The 16,980-nt window shown below is 45.3% G+C and overlaps 1 protein-coding gene and 1 long non-coding RNA gene across 2 annotated transcripts in view; one reads left to right on the plus strand and one right to left on the minus strand.

Moving 5' to 3' along the window:
- LOC134025040 (uncharacterized) overlaps positions 1–12,134 on the plus strand; it is an 89,951-nt gene extending 77,817 nt beyond the window's left edge. The window contains exon 3 of the long non-coding RNA XR_009930972.1: positions 12,118–12,134. This is a non-coding gene — a long non-coding RNA (uncharacterized LOC134025040). The remainder of the gene's footprint in view (positions 1–12,117) is intronic.
- On the minus strand, positions 160–16,648 carry tshr (thyroid stimulating hormone receptor). Its single transcript, XM_062467829.1, has 10 exons — positions 16,295–16,648; positions 11,341–11,412; positions 9,927–10,001; positions 8,052–8,126; positions 7,444–7,518; positions 7,081–7,158; positions 6,714–6,782; positions 5,282–5,359; positions 3,153–3,341; positions 160–2,531 (listed from the first exon to the last, which is right to left on the minus strand). The coding sequence occupies exons 1-10, from the start codon at positions 16,462–16,464 to the stop codon at positions 1,085–1,087; spliced, it is 2,328 nt and encodes a 775-aa protein (XP_062323813.1). The 5' UTR covers positions 16,465–16,648; the 3' UTR covers positions 160–1,084.
- Between the last annotated feature and the right edge of the window lie 332 nt (positions 16,649–16,980).

The following is a 16,980-nucleotide window of genomic DNA, read 5'->3' on the forward strand; positions in this document are numbered from 1 at the left end:
TAACCAGATGTTGAGCTGCCATTGGAAGGTGTCAGAAGAGCTCAGAGTCTGGTACCAATGTCTTCTAATGTGGTCTCATGCGTGGGTTGAAGTCGATACCCGTCACCTCTCAGGAACCAGAATTAAAAAAAATCTAAAGTAAAGATTGTTTACACCTGTTATTGTACTATTGTTAGAATAACAATGAGAATATGGCCCCATGTTAACTTTTGCAATGATTTTGGAATTCTATTTCTGTGATTCTTTTATGTACTTCAATGAGAACAGTAGCCATGACTTAAAACATTGGAGAAAGATAATAAAATAAATGTTAAAAAAGAGACAAATTCTCAGTCTCAGGAATACGTTCAGCCCGAGTCAGAAGTATGAACCCAGCACTGTGAAAACGCTCATCTGGTAATGTAATTACTGCTGCTGTAGAGCAGAGGATGGTTCCCACATGGTCTCACATTACCTTTATTGCCACTTCCTGCTTTCGTTTAGTTTCTGGAGGTACACGCAGTAACACAATCACATTTGCCATCTTATTTCTCATCTACAATGTATACAGATATTTATGACGTTTTAGAAATGTCATATTTTAGACATCACTGTTTGTTCTGACCAAAGCCTCCCAGACATCTCTCAGATCTACAACGGAAAGTCAGGTTTCAGTGTTTCTACTGGAGGGATGCGTACATATGGTTCTAGATCTTTCCCTGTGTGTTTATGAGATGAAGTAACTGTTTGCTGTCCTTTCTCCAAGTGTAATGTATGCGCAAACAAGTATCTTGAGCCTGTGTTTCTTTTTGTATACTTTCAGATTTAAAACAACGAAGCACAGATAAAATGTGATATCCTTCTGAAGTCCTCAATCTACTAGAATAATCATATTTCCTCCCACAAACTGAACAGTATGAAATCGTCAGGCAACATTCTGGGGGGAAAAAATCTCAGAGCATAAGCACATAACAAATACCGGCTCGCGGTAAAGTGTTTCAACAGACCAGTCCACCACCTACACATCCAGTTTGGATTTCCCTGTGGCCTCCTCCCGCTTCTTATCCAACACAGACCCAGTCCTCAGAGCCCAGCAGGCTCGGGCTTATGTGTCCAGGCTGTGGCTCTCCTCGGGTCTGGGCATCTGATGAGGAGGCTGAAGGGAGGTGGCGGAGCACTCCTGCAGGTGGAGGGGAACCACCTCTGCTGCTTCTCCCTTCCTGTCCTTGTCCCTCCGGCCCTGGCACACCCCACTGCTGCCTTTAGACGACACCGTCTGGCCCCTGAACAGCTGCGCCCGGCGTTGGCAGAGCCCCACCTTGCTGAGAAGGATGAAGACGTCTCCCCTGAAGGCCTTGGTGAAGATGGCGTAGAGGAAGGGGTTAGCGCAGGAGTTGAGCGGGTAGAACAACACCAGCAGGATCTTGGAGTTGGACACGGTGATCAGAGGCCGGTCCAGAACTGCTGACATGGCGTAGAAGGAAATGGGCGCCATGCACAGGAAGTCGGTGAAGATGAGGACGGCCATGCGCTTGGCGATATTGGTGTCCTTCGACCCGGAGCGGTAGTGCGGGTTGTGGACCGCGCAGTAGATCTTGATGTAGCAAGCGCAGATGACCAGGAAAGCCAGGATGTTGAGGATGAGCACAGACACGATGTAGACCTGGGCCAGGGTGGACTGGGTGTCCATGGGCAGGCAGATGCTCACCTTCTGATAGCTGCTGACCCCCACCAGGGGGAGCAACGCCAGGAGCAGGCAGAACAACCAGCCGCCCAGCATCACCACGGCCGCGTGCCACAGCCTCAGCTTCCTGTCCAGCCTCATGGCGAAGGTGATGGCGTGCCAGCGCTCCAGGGTGATGACGGTGAGCGTGTAGACGGAAAGCTCGCTGGCGAACACGGTGAAAAACCCGGCCAAGCCGCAGCCTGGGCCGGTCTGCCAGTCGATGGCGTGATTGTAGTACTCGGCCCGCGTGTGGAGGTCGACCGAGGCGATCAGGAGCAGGTAGATGCCCATGCAGAGGTCGGCGAAGGCCAGGTGACACATGAGGAAGCGGGAGACGGAGAGCTTGTAGTGGCTGGTGAGCAGCACCAGCAGCACCAGCACGTTCCCCAGCACGGCCAGCAGGCTGACGAACCACACCGACACGCGCAGGAAGCTGAAGCCCATGATGTCCTCGCACGGGTTGAATTCGTCCGGCGCCGGCCCGCAGGTCACCTCCTCGCCCTCCTCGCACACCACGTAGTCGTAGCGGCTGTCGAAGTCCTGGCTGCTGTCCTCCTGGGGGTTCTTCAGGGTCTCCCCGAACCCCACATCCTCGTCTGGTTGGCCCCCGAAGTAGGGATGGTAGTGCAGGCTGCTGTGGAAGTCCCTCCGGGGTTCCCGGGGGTCCCATGAGAAGCCTCCCTCCCCAGCATCCTCCTCCTCCTCCTGGGCCACCTCGCCCCAGGTTTCACCCCTCTGGAGGACCGGGACCCGGAGAGAGCCCACAGACCTCTTCTGGTGCTGGTCGTAGAACGCCGTCAGGTTGCAGATTACATACTCCAGATATCTGAGAAGTAGACGGAAATACGGTGAATAAACACGGTAAACAAAGGGTCATTAAGTTGTGGTTGGGTTGTGACACTTGTAAATGCCCTGGTGAGTGACTGAAAAGTCTGACGAACGCACTTGCAAAAATAAATCTTCAACGTGTAACTTTGCGGTGTTATTTACATTAGCCAGTTGAAGAAAGAATGATTAATCTTTAGAAGCAGTCATTAGTCCTGTCCAGGTCTCTTCCTACCATAACAGCTGTGAGTGACGCTAATGAAGGCAGCGTTGGAGGGAGTTATAGGTAAACGCGTCAGAAACGTTGACTTAATCCTCGCCAAGATCCACACAGTGGAAGTACCACACCTGCCCCAGTCGCTGGTGTAAGATCATTAATCATACACAATATACACACCCAGCACAGGAGCAATTCATATGACTGGAGAGCAATTCTGCCTCATTCATATAATAGCTTCAATAGACATATTGATAAAATACAAGAACTGTCGATGAAATATAGTTATTAACCTCCTCAGACGACAAATAAACACTTTCAGGGACCATAGAAACACAACTGACCTCAGTCTGAGTGAATAAAATGTAAACGGTTGAGGCCGTCGCTGTGTGTGAGAAAGCTCACCCTCTCTTCTTCTTCAGGTTCTTGAAGGCGCAGCAGTGGCTCGGGTAGGTCAGGTCGGCCATGGTCAGCTGTTTAAAGGTTTTGATTGGTGGGAGTTTCTTCAGGGACCAGGCGTTGCGCGCCATCAGCTCCCTCAGCGACTCGAGGCCGGCACTGGGGAGGGATGTGACCCCCGTCAGGGACACATCCCTGAGAAGAAGAGATGGAGAGGGGTCAGACAAGGGCCTTTCACCAAGTTCATACAGGTTGGTTTCACGTGGTTACCCTGTTCTGGATTACTGATGCACCGCTAACACGGAGGGAGCTCTGTGAGTGTGTGTGTGTGTGTGGTGGATGTATTTTCCTCACATTCAGTAGTGGAGTACGTGGAAGTATACTAAGAAAGGAAATAAACTGTGAAGTTTCAAATCATGTTTAGCAATCATTCTAGCCGTTTGTTAGAAAAAAAACATTTCTATCTCTGTTTATGTAATTATTCTAAGCATTCCCAATACGTTACTGGCAATGCATGTGACACAAGAGTTTCCGGAAGAGAGTGAACACATCTGTGCCACCACCCCTGAAATGGGGAATGTCTTCTTCATCGTTTTCAATTAATGAACAGGTTGTTTGTCGTGCACTGCTGCCATGCCAACCCCAGAGACTCAGAAAGACAACCTCACTATAGAGACCAAGCCTTCACACACACATCCGGTCCGACACATCCGGTCCATCAGTACACACAGTACACTGTATCCTAGCACGCTTCCCCTCACAGAGGCCAAGAAGAGGGCAAACACTCACAATTACATCTGGCAATCTCTTATCTCTTAACGATCGCGCGAAAATGAACATTTAACGATGATTTCACGGGATGCTCGCTGACATGGATCAGATGATGACTTGCGGAGAGTGCTGAGTCCCTCTCTGGCCTCGTGTCTCCTCTCCAAGGGAATATTGTGCAAGGCCGTAGAAAAACACAGCAAGACATGCGAGCGGAGAGAGACCGTCTGATTCACTCATTCTGGGATGTTTGGTGCATGACCTAATCACGGTGACCTCACCAAGACATGTTTCATAGAGAAGCAGCTTGGAAGAACGATGATCACAAGACAACCACAGTGTTGTTTGCTATCCTACTTTTTCCTTTTCCTTTGTTAATACCTTCTTTTTTTCTTTTTTTTACATTTTAATAATTTTGCAGACACTTATCCAAAGCGGCATACAAATGCATATGGAAAGCAAAGCTGAATATCAAGTATCACAAGTTCTAACAGTATTTTGGTTGTCTGAGTCAATGAACGGTGTGTAAATAAGTATACCAGGCACAGTGCAAAGCAACCACATCTTAGCTGCCAGGCAAGGTGCAACAATATCTTACAATATAGTGCATTGCAGGAAACCAGTAATGTCATAAGTGCACCATCAAACACGGTTGTGGTGCAGTCTCTTGCCAGAAAGTGATACAACAACATCTCAAATACAACGTGCAGCGAGAGGACAAATTCGCCAGATTAAGTAATGCACTGCTACTCCTTAGGCCAAGCAAAGACGATTTAGTCGAAAGAAAATGTGTAAAAAGCGTACGGCATTAAAAATTTGCCTATGTCATTTCCAGTGAGGGGTTTCTGTACTAAACTCGCATTAATGGGAAGAAGGGTTCTCCTCCGTGTTTTCAAGAACCTAAAGTGACAAAGCAGATCGGATGTTTGGCTCTCCCACACTCGCAAGCACACAACCCGTGTCTGATTCCCCCAATCAAAGGAACAGCTGTCGTTAAGCCATTTTCACTTTGAAGAAGGCTGTGGCTAGTCTACTATCACGATTCCCAGACATGATACTCTCTTCTTAGCTCACATGCATCTCTTATAAGAAATCCTCCTTTGTAGATTGTCAAGAGGAATAGGCCTAGGCTACTAAAAGAAAGTCTTCATTTATCAACTAAATATTAATGATTCTTTAAACACACAATATCTTATCCATACAAAAACTGGGATATTTGATAAAATATATTACAGGGTGTAGGGTAATGTAGAACGGTCATTTGTATAAAATCTTTATTTATACAGGTGAGTCTCGTTGAGATAAATAATCTCTTTTGCAAGATCGATGTGGAGATTCCATCGTGTGCTGGCGGATAGCCTACTCACAGGATCGTGGGGCCGCTAAGAGCTCCAGCAAACGTCCTCTCGTCCATCTTGGCCAGCTGCTTGTTTCTGTGAAGGTACCTGCAGAGAGAAGTTTAAAGAGCTGAAGAAAAATCAAACACGACACCCTTCAATCCCGTTAATTATACAGACTGATTTTAAGACACGTCGCCTTTTCTGGCCCCCACACCCCCATCGCCCCTGTAGCCTATCTGTGTTTATTGACACGGCTATAAGGAGTTGCGTTACGGATGAAGTCTTGTTGTTTTAAATCAGACAACCGGAGAGGTTACCTCCAGAACATGCTGCACCTTTAATGTACGTACCCGAATATCCCCAAATCTAATTATGATAATAAACCGTTGAGGGGACTGTTTGTTTTGGTCGCACTGCGCTGGGATCATCTCTCACACCGAGCACGCTCGGAGCCAACACAAACACCCATGTGGTAAGACTAACTGAAAACTAACGGGAGAGTTTGGCCGGCCGATGTCTTCATTAAGGCTCTGGAATCCACTAGGGTCAGATATGGAGGCGGTGGGGGTTACACCGGGGGGTCAATATCACATTAATATTTAATATCCTGACGGGAAAACAGAGAGAGGTGACAAAAGAGGAGAACGGGTAGGCGAAAAGACGGGGATGAGGTTAGGGGGATGTTGAAACGTTATTATGTCAAAATGAGTATTCCTGTCATCCTTTATTCAGCCAGTTAGTCTGACATAAAGAAACATATCTAACCGTTCCAGGCTGGCCCAGATATGTTATTGTTGTTTCTGGTGTGGAAGTGGAGGTACCGCGATGTTGATTTCCTGATGGACACTTTATAGGGAAATTGTTCCCATGACAATAAGAACTTTCCAATCAAGCCCAGCGTTCCTTTCGTCCTGCTTGGGTAATGTGAATTTAAGTAAGGAATTAGAAATGCCAAATGCCAAAGTGTTTGAATCCGGTCAAATATTATTATAATATTTTTTTACAATACAGAATTGATTAATTTATGAGGATTCAGTAAAGGATAACCACTGTTAGTTTAGGGAAAGACCATCATCTTAACCAAAATACATCTTGATGTGGCTGTCGGTGATATGTTGGCAAATTAGTACCTGACTAAATTTGATGATAAATTAATCCATGTGCCTTTAAATTGGCAGAGTTTTGAGAAAGAGCACTACGAAAAGTGTATCATGTTTATACAGTAAATACAGTACACATAGCCTACTATATACAGAACAGCGTTAGGCTGAAATTAAAAAGTTCTAAATGCAAAAATGCTTTAAGACATAATTAAACGAAAAGACTAAACAAATTGTTCTCTACATTGTACTTTAATACTGCGAAATACAAATACAGAAGACAAACAAATAAATATTTAAGATAATTGTGTAAAAATGTTTGGGTGCTCAAGACCTTTGAACATTATTAGGCTACTTACACAGCATCCAGCTTGGTCCCATTGAAGGCATGATGTTGCACTTCCATAAAGCCATTATTGTACAGCATCCTGTAAAACAGTTATTACCCAAAACATGTTACACTACAACAAATTAGCATGATCATAGCTTCTTAAACACATTTCTGCATGTCTTTCTGCAATGACAAAGTAATCTACTCTGGAGATAGTCAGCACATTTTCCTTAACATACTCTGCTATCTATAAAACCATTATTGTTTACATTGCCTGGTATCTGAGATATAGCAATTTTGCGCTGTGGCTAGTAAATACATACTGTTCTTTGACACTGACCACCGAAACTGACGGAGGTGACAGCTAGATGTCCATACAGCAGTACTACACTCACACAGTCAGCACTTCGCTGGTGATGCCACGGAACGCGTTGGCGGGGATCTCTGTGATGTAAGGGTGATCTGCAATTTCCCTGTTAGGAGATCGAAAGGAAATGATGCGGTGAGACGGATGTAGAAAATGTTCTCTGAAACCCAGAGACGCCACACTCTAGTCTACAAAACACATGGTTTTGGAAGGTGGAATAAAAACTTGATGAGAACGTTGAACATATTTCATGAACGTAGAACATGTATTTGGGTATTTATTTATGTCCCCACTGCCCCCCCCCCCCCACACACACACACACACACACAACATCCACCTGGTATATTGTGTTGTACAGGATGAACCACGCCCTGATTCCAAACATGCTTACAGTATAAAGTTCATGTCGTTTGAGTGGATGTTGGTCAGGTCGGGGAAGGTTCTTAGGCCTGTGTTGAAAATTCCTCTGAAAGGAACAGAGAGAGACACGTTTAGATAGCCTACCAGCCCTGACTAGCTAGTTCCTCCTTCACCACCCGTTAGAATCAGGACAGAAGAAGTTATGAAAGCGGACATGTTGTCTGTGGAAGCCTTTTCACCATGAATGGAAAGAACAGCTCAATTATAATAGTGTGCGGCAAATATGTGTAGGCCTATATTTTAAAGATATGTTTCGGGCCTTTTTAAAATTTTATAGAGACAGTTGGAGAGAGGGACATGGGGAGAGACAGAGCGGAAGAAGGAAATAAAGATGGAAGGAAATGGCCCAGGCCGGAATCAAACCTAGGCCCCTTGTTAAGGCCTAAGCCAGCAGCTTTTCACCGGTGAATAACCCCCCCTCAAGCCAAATATTTGAAGACAGGTCTAATCTCTTTATATAACGTTAAAGTAATGCTGTCAGTAGCTGAGACTCACAATTGCGTCACAATATTTTTGAATATAATCGCTTCTGAACCTTCTAGTAGTTTCTGTTGCCAATTCATTACAATAACTACTCACAGGTATTTCAGGTTTGGAAGATTCTTGAATGCCTCTGGGTCAATGTAGGATAGATTTTTAGCATTCCGTATCTCTCTGAAAAGCAGACACAACTGTTCATTAATATGTTATCCAGTGTATGTTCCCCAGGGCAACATATGCTAACAACATTAAAAAGCTTTACTATCATATGACTGAGTCACTAAACATACAGGTCGTGTTATGACAGAATTGGGTGGTAGATACAAGGGTTTGATTCATGAAGACACAGTTCATAACAGTTTTCTTTCATGTCTTCTGAAGGTTAGGATCGTGCTTCAGGTGTAATGACACTGCCAATAGTAGCTATGCTATGCGTACTCTACACACACAAATGGCCCGCACACGCACACATAGCACACACGCGGACATTCTCACACACACACACGGGTACAAAAGTACACACAGAGACACTTAAGCCGGCCACACACACACAACACACACACTAGATACAGATCACGGCAATCAAACACATCCCTCAAACAAAACAGGCCAAAGTGCATACAGGATTAGGGGAAAAATCTCAAAATTGGTCCAGCTCCGGAAACAGGGGTCAATTAGTGTTTCATTGGTGTGTTTACCCTGGTGTGCCCTGGTCTGGAAGAGGGCCAGAGACCAAGACAGACCGGCTCTCTGCTTTCCTAAACCATGTGGTGCAAGGCCCCAGTTTACACACCTGGGAAACCGCACTCAGCACCCAGCGTGTGTGTGAGCTGTAGTGTGTGTGTGTGTGTCTGAACTCCTGGAGCTGTAGTGTGTGTGTCTGAACTCCTAGAGCTGTAGTGTGTGTGTCTGAACTCCTGGTTCCCTAGCGTATGTGTCTGAACTGTGTGCAGTTAACCTTGAACCAGCCACTACTTCCACGCATCCTCCAAATACCCCTGTCCTCAGACTCCAAATGCCCCTGGCCCCAGCCTCTAAATCCCCCCTGGCCCCAGCCTCTAAATACCCCTGGCCCCAGCCTCCAAATCTACCTCTACAGCTGCTATCCACCAGACACAAACAGCTGACAGGAAGCAGAACATTAATTTCTGTCTGACCCCTGGAGGAAACCCGAGAGGAATGTCGTTATTAGCGGTATGGCACACAACCGGACCAATCAGCAGTGAATAGACCGTGCAGATCCAATGTCAGTTACTGGGATTCAGCAGCTACAGGAAGCATAGTCTCTCCTCAACACACGACACATACTATCATAGCACTGTGCAGGGGTCTAACCTGCCTTGGGAGGGGATAATACCGAGTCATCAATCCGAGAAAACAAAATGAAATCTATAATTGATTAGGAAAACGTATGGTACCTGGAAAATGTATGGATATAGAAAAAAATCATGGTTAAGTTACAAACCAGGTAATATCATGGAGGGGTTGATATATACTGTTGAAGGGTAGCAAAGTGTGTATATCCACTCTGTAATCAACGTTAGTCCCATAATTTAGAATACATTCCATGTGAAACACTTTAACAAGCACTAAAGGATGGACAGGAAACCCGTTTATTTACATGTGGTCTCCCATCTCTTGTAACATGGTTGTTACGGCTGTCTCTTTAGAAGCAGCTAGGCAATGATGGACAGCACACAGCGCTTTACAGTAAATGCCCATTTTTGGTCAAAGGATTACAGAAAAAGCCTGTTAAAAACAGCCATTCTTAACATTCTCTAGTGGCAGGCGATGCCAAGTACACATCTGACACATTTGTGATGTTTTTTTAGAACCTTGTTGATTGAGAGTTCAATACTGGTAATGTTCTGGTAATGTTTTTACAGTGTTTTTCTGAACCTTATTTCCTAAAATAATGTTGATATTGACCTTGAATAACAAGATATGAATGCTGAACAAGGCATCCATACTCACATATGTGTGATTTTCTTCAGGTTGTAGAACGAGTGTTTCTCCAGCTTCTTCAGCGTCGCATCCACCGACACATATCTGAAACAACAAATCAACAAAACGTGTACACTGACCCCATCCATTTTACAGAAGGTACATTTCACTTCCACCTTCTGCAAATAAAGACACTGTAATTGGACCATAGGATCTACTTGTTACAAAGCGAGCCAGTAAATTATTCCTAAGCCTGAAACCCACCCTAACCACCAACTCCAGTATGCCATAGGCCTCTAGAGCTAAGTGTAATTTTACAAGTATGTACCACACAGATCCATTTCTTATCCATCAGTTACAGCTCTTTTATTTGTTATTCCTCTGTAACTACTGTATACTTAATTTCTCAAAAACTGGGAGGTGAATTTTAGGAAAATTGAATGAATCTATTCATTGTAACAAAACTATTGGCCTACACCTAGACAAAATTACCCATTTTGACAACAACTACTCTTTCACTGTTTGCCAATTAAGGAGGTTGTAATTTTAACACAAGCACATTTCTCTCCTTGGACAAACCAAACCACTGTCCTTTCTTAATGCACTATTTGTATGTCACAAAAGCGTCTGCTAAACACATACATGTTAAATGTAAATGACAGGTGTCATGAGCTCTCTGTCTATTCACCTGTAGTACTAACTAAGGATCAACCAGCAAGCTACACGAGCAGACATAAGCCTTTTGGAAGAGACTGAACTCAAGAGACTGTCTCTCCTTACTCCTCAACCACTTTCCCAAATCTCTCCCCTCAACCTTATTCCTCATCCTTTCTCTTCCACCTCTCTGTATCCTATCTCCTCATCCTTTCTCCTAAAATTCTCACCTCCAACTCTCTCCTCCACCTCTATCCCCAACCTCTCTTTTCATCCACTCTCCCCAACTTCTCTCCTCATCCTCTCTCCTCAGCCGTGACTTGGACCCAGTCCCTGGGCTCCCCGGTCCTGAGACCAGCCCCAGCCTCATGCCTGGGCCTTCTCCTCATGCCCGGGCCTTCTCCTCATGCCCGGGCCTTCTCCTCATGCCCGGGCCTTCTCCTCATGCCTGGGCCTTCTCCTCATGCCCGGGCCTTCTCCTCATGCCCGGGCCTTCTCCTCATGCCTGGGCCTTCTCCTCATGCCTGGGCCTTTCTGCGGTGGGAGGATCCACATTCCTATTCTTGGAAAGCATTAGCACTTCCAGGAGTGATCAGCAGTCAGCCGTGATACTGAACAGAAGGCCCATCATCCGCCTGGGTGGACGACAGCGGGGCAGGGAACACCAGGGATGGTCCCCCCCCCACCCAAGAAATAGTGTGAAGGTGGGGAGACTTCTTAAGAGACAGCAGGTGAATGGGAGGTGAGTCATTCATGGGATCTTGCGCGCCAGATGGGAGGAATCACTTACATGCGTGAGATGTTGATCATGTTGGAGAAGGCGTCTGCCGGCACGGATGTCAGTCGAGTCTCCAGAAGCCATCTGTTTGAAAACAAAGATGGAAACTTCGGTTTGAGACACATTCAGTATCGTATCAGTAGTATCTCTTCACATCAAGTTCAGACAGAGGTTCTGGTCTACCCACAATGTTAATTGTCACATATTTAATAGTTCTTTGGGGACTGGTGAATCATGCACAGACAGCTATTGAGAGACATTTGTTGAAATGTACTGATGAATCTAAGACTTAGTACATGAGGTAGCGCAATGCCCAACAGTTTGACTGCTTGGCTTTCTGAAAAGGAGACTATAAGACTGCTATTATAAACGTCTTACTGAATCAAACGGAATTCTCAACTTTCTCAGTAGGCAGTGGCCCAACATTGATAGCTTGTGTGTTTCTGCTGGTTACGTTTCCTCGCGGGCGGGATGAAAGGCGTCTTTGAAGTGCTCGGTATAAACTGTGTCATAGGAACATGAGGGGAAAACAAAACCTCAGGTCTGACTGGACTCGGACCCTCAGCCAAGATAAATAAGGTCTGGTGCTGCTTACAACCTGGAAAGAGAGGGAGGGGCATAGAGAGAGGGAGGGATAGAGAGATACAGAGAGAGAGAGAACGAGAGAGAGGATTAGGGAGAAAGAGAGAGAGGGATAGATAGAGTAGGGGATATAGAGAGAGGGGGTATTGAGAGGGAGTGATAAAGAGAGGGGAGAGAGATAAACAGAGATAGAGGGAATAAATAGAGATAAGAGAGAGAGAGAGAGAGAGAGAGAGAGAGAGAGAGAGAGAGAGAGAGAGAGAGAGAGAGACAGAGAGAGAGAGGAGAATCGAGAGAGAGAGAGAGAGAGAGAGAGAGAGAGAGAGAGAGAGAGAGAGAGAGAGAGAGAGAGAGAGAGAGAGAGAGAGGAGAATCGAGAGAGAAAGAGACTCAGGCACCGCAGCTGCATCTGTTCCTACGAATCACCCTGATATCATTTATATTACATAGAAATAACACGTTAATTAGCAGGTAAGATTGGGTCTTAGTAGCAAAGGTTAAGAGATGCAATGAGATCCCTGTCTAATAGGCACCCGCAGGCATATCGTCACTGCAATGTGAGTCATGGAACCTTTACCATCTCCTACACTGTCCTCTAAGCAGGAGAAGAACAAGGAGGAATGACAGGAGCTGTCAATCTCCATTTGGAGATTGACAGCTCACACCCCGTGTGAGTAGGTTCACACCCCGTTGGAGTGTGAACCTACAGTACAGGAGGGTAGGTGTCCAGGAACAGGGTTGGAGTGTAAGCCTACAGTACAGGAGGGTAGGTCTCCAGGAACAGGGTTGGAGTGTGAACCTACAGTACAGGAGGGTAGGTCTCCAGGAACAGGGTTGGAGTGTAAGCCTACAGTACAGGAGGGTAGGTCTCCAGGAACAGGGTTGGAGTGTAAGCCTACAGTACAGGAGGGTAGGTCTCCAGGAACAGGGTTGGAGTGTAAGCCTACAGTACAGGAGGGTAGGTCTCCAGGAACAGGGTTGGAGTGTAAGCCTACAGTACAGGAGGGTAGGTGTCCAGGAACAGGGTTGGAGTGTAAGCCTACAGTACAGGAGCGTAGGTCTCCAGGAACAAGGTTGGAGTGTAAGCCTACAGTACAGGAGGGTAGGTCTCCAGGAACAGGGTTGGGGACCCTAGGGGGGTACTGTAGGGGGTACATGCATAGTTATTTTGGTGGAACAATAGGCTAATTCAGGATTGGGAGTCATTCGTGGGGGTTCCTCAGGAGAGGTGGGAGAGGGAGCAGGCAGAGGTATTTGACAAACCCAAACAAACAGAGCGACACAGAGCAGACTTCATCATCATCTGGTTGGTCGGGCTGTTTCGCCGCAACCTCAAACCCAAACAATCTGAGTGTATTATGGCAGGAGGGGGGGGGGGGGCGAGGGGGGTTGCAGGCCATCACCCGGTCTTTAGAGAAAATTACTCCCTCAATTTATCATTAAGGGACAAAGGCTGTGACAACAAACAAGCTCGAGATGGAGTTTGAAGTGGGGAAAACCAACATAATTTGTAATGGTGTCAGTGGAGAACTGACAATCTGCCATGTTCCCTGTGTGGGGCTAACTGCAGGTAGCCAAAAGAGAGGCCACTTAAATAACAACATAAACAAACCCCACCAGTGTCTCATCGCAGCAGAACCAGTCTCACCAGACTGAATGCCCTCAGACAGCCACTAATCAAGGTGCTAGATTCTGAAGAGAAGCGTGGTGTTATGAATTCCTTTAGATGTTTTAACATGGGAATTTACAGGAGGATTTGTACCTGCTAACCAGTTAATCTGCAGTCAAATGCTCTAACCACTGAGCTATGCCTGTCCTGGTCTGTCCTGTCCCTCTCCCTTGCAGAGCTACAGCAGTGCGAGGTGGGGGTAGCTGGTGCATGACAAGAGCAGGGACCAAAACAACACCTCAGTTTTGAGATCACTCTGATGCCTCTAATGTGTTTTCGTAAAGAGTTTTAAACAGATTACCTCAGAAATGCACAAAATGAAGTAATTCTAACCGTTTCCATTTCTGTACACAGTAAAATGTCTGTGTCATAAATTAATAGTCAGACCATGGTCATCATTTCCATTCATTACAGTAACAGTTAATACATTTTAAACTCCACCAATAATTATTCAATTTCACTCAGTAAATTCAATTGGTCGCATGTAACCCTTGCTACGGTCTATGTGAGGTTTGGAAACAATTTAAAGTTTTGGAGAAAGTGGGGCCATTGTGTTTTTTTTCTTCAGATGGCACTCTTTTTGAGTGTTTGAGAAATGTGCTGCAGAAAGTAAACATTGTATTTGAAGGCATCGGCCAGGCCCAGGCGTGGAGCCGGAGCGAGCTTGCAGTCACGCTACGCAGGCTTTTAAGAGCGGCTGTGCTTTGCTTTCCACCTCCAGCTCTCTCCAACACATGGATCTGAGCAACCTGCAAAAATACCACCGCGAAAACAGACTCACAAAGCAGGGCACTTGACTTAGGTTCACTTAGGCAACGTTCACATACTCAAACAAATGCATGCACACACACGTGTGAGACACACAAAGACAGTCAGGTGAGTGAAACTGACTCTGTGTATATCTACCAGAACATCACTAACACACATGAATAACAAACCAGGCAGCCTATTTGGTCTATTTTGGTCCAGAGTTTTTACGGAGCTCTTTTCATTAGAGGGCATTTGGCTATTCTCTGTCTTCTTGTTCTTTTTCGGGTCGACGCTGGGTAAACTTGGCGAGGATGAAGAATGTGACGGCCCTGTGGGGACGTCTGGAGGTCTGAATTGGGGCGCTGATGGGGAGGTAATGCTTTGTGATGGCTCCCCTGGAAGGCGAGGGCTGTTTGGGCTGGAGGGGGGGGGGGGGGGGGGTCTGGTTGAGGAGGGCACCACAGTGGAATGTGTTTGTATGAAAAAACAATCGGACAAAGACAATGTGTATTATCACTCGGTTTTCAAGCTCAGGTGCTGGAGGGGTCTGTAGAGGCGAGCCTCCACCACACACACACACACACACACACACACACACACACACACACACACACACACACACCTGCTAATCTAAAACATGCAGGACAGTGGGCCCTGAGGACCAGGGTTGAGAACCACTGCTCTAGAGGAAGTCATAGACTCAGCCACAGAACAGTAATTTTAACATCTGCCACTATGAAAGGTTCCACAATGCTATGCTTCTCCCAAGGTCATGGTAACTCTGTTTTACTGTCTTAAAGTTCACCAACTCATATACACATTCTCAGAGCCATAACAGGGTACCTCCTTTTCCATCCCTTCCAGAAGGTTCACATCTACTTCAGGATTCCTGACAGATTTCTCATGTATACAGTGTACACCAGGGAACAAGGCTAATTGATATACAGCACACCAGACACTGCAGTCATTCATGTCAATTCCCCCATTAAGCTATTCCTAATGTCTCACGTCAGCGTGACTTGCGAGATGGAGGTGCATCCATCACCTCCACAGGTCCACTCATGGAGGTGGACAGAGATCTGCTCTAGGAGCTGCTCTCTTGGGCAGGACCAGAGCCAGTCAGACCCTAAATCCTCCAAGTCTCCCTGGCTGGCAGAGCTAAGCTCACTCAGCTGAGGGATCTGTGTAGTGGATTTCCTCACACACTCTCACTCCCTCACTCATTTCTCTCTCTCTTTCGCTCTCCCTCACTCCTCTCTTTCTTTCTCTTATTCGCTACATTCTCGCTCTCTCTTTTTCAGTATTCACTAATTTTATCTGGTTCAGTATTGGCCACTAATCTGCCACTTCCAGATGTTTGTTTACTGTTTACAATAATAATGTTTTTGAACGCTTGATAGAGGTAGTAATATCAGTATCTAGGACGTATCTATGTGCTGGTGTGAGTATTCACCCTGCACTGTAATCTTACAGCTTTGGGAAAAGTGTAAACACACAAAGCAACTGAAGCTCAAAATCAAGATAATATTTTAATATGAACATAATACATTTTTAAAATTTGTTTCGCCCTTTTGCACAAATTGTTCCATACCGTTTCTTGTTTTTAGAATACACTTGATCTACTTGGATACTGTAATCATAAAACACCATTAAAGGTGGCATCAGACAGTGTAATGAGATGCATTTTAATATGCACTTGTCTAAAAAACATCTGTTTCGTAAATAGGCAATCCTTCTTTCAGTGACACATTTTCTGGGTATTTTAACTCATTATAAATATCAAATTGCTTTGAGGAAAGTTGCATGTGGACTGTAACGTGGAAATTGTTTACAGTAAAGGGTATTTAAAAGTATTAAATTAAGTTTAAAATGTTTTCTCTTTCTGTCTCTCACACACAGAGCCACACACGCAGATACGCAATAATAATAAAAAGTCCCCAAATGATCTGAGGACTTTCTACTTACAGTGTATCTGTGTTTGCAGGAAATATTGGGATGACATCAAGTTCAAAGCATGAGATGGTGTAGGTCTTCCACTCTGAGCATTCACAAACAGCTGGGCAGGATTCGGGTTCGCCCAAGGTGATGATGGATAAGTTAACAAGGATAATCAGCGCATATGTTATCACGTGCATGCTTCGTTGATCGTTTTCCTCTCTTCCTTTTCAGTCAAATAAATGTATCATCTGTTCCAGCCAAAGCAGCAAATTGAAGTTGAAGCCTGACTTGTTTTAATCAAAGCTTTGCTACTTTGCTGTGCAATTACACAAATAGTTATCTTATTGGCAGCGACGGCTCCGTGTGAGTGGTGATAGCTACAGTAAGGTTGAAAGGGAATACTGTAGTACGCTGCACTGGTGTAGAGGTGGTCTTAACGGCGTCTAAAGGCGTCCCCTGGTTAAGTAGACACTCTTGTGTAAAAAAAAAATGGTAAGTGAAACTCTATTCTTACCAAACTCATCGAAGCTTTTTCACAGAGTAGCCTTCATAATAACTGAATGGAAGATACACTATTTTTTCAAATACACCCAATTGTATGATGTGATATCTGTAAGTTTTAATAGTCATTGTGAAAATTATTGTTAGAATTATTTTCTTGTTTGTCATATTTTTTTGTGACTGACCAAAGATAATTTAAGGCTGGCCAACGA

This window comes from Osmerus eperlanus, chromosome 8, assembly GCF_963692335.1.
Source record: "Osmerus eperlanus chromosome 8, fOsmEpe2.1, whole genome shotgun sequence".
NCBI classification, from domain to species: Eukaryota; Metazoa; Chordata; class Actinopteri; order Osmeriformes; family Osmeridae; genus Osmerus; species Osmerus eperlanus.

What these genes read in the sequence shown, in the direction of transcription:
- tshr (XM_062467829.1), bottom strand. Translation starts at nt 16,464, where the DNA reads ATGCACGTGATAACATATGCGCTGATTATCCTTGTTAACTTATCCATC. An exon ending in ATGATCAACATCTCACGCAT is followed by an intron (nt 10,002 to 11,340) that starts GTAAGTGATTCC and finishes TTGTTGTTTCAG; the next exon opens with ATATGTGTCGGTGGATGCGA. An exon ending in GGGACCAAGCTGGATGCTGT is followed by an intron (nt 5,360 to 6,713) that starts GTAAGTAGCCTA and finishes TTCTCTCTGCAG; the next exon opens with GTACCTTCACAGAAACAAGC.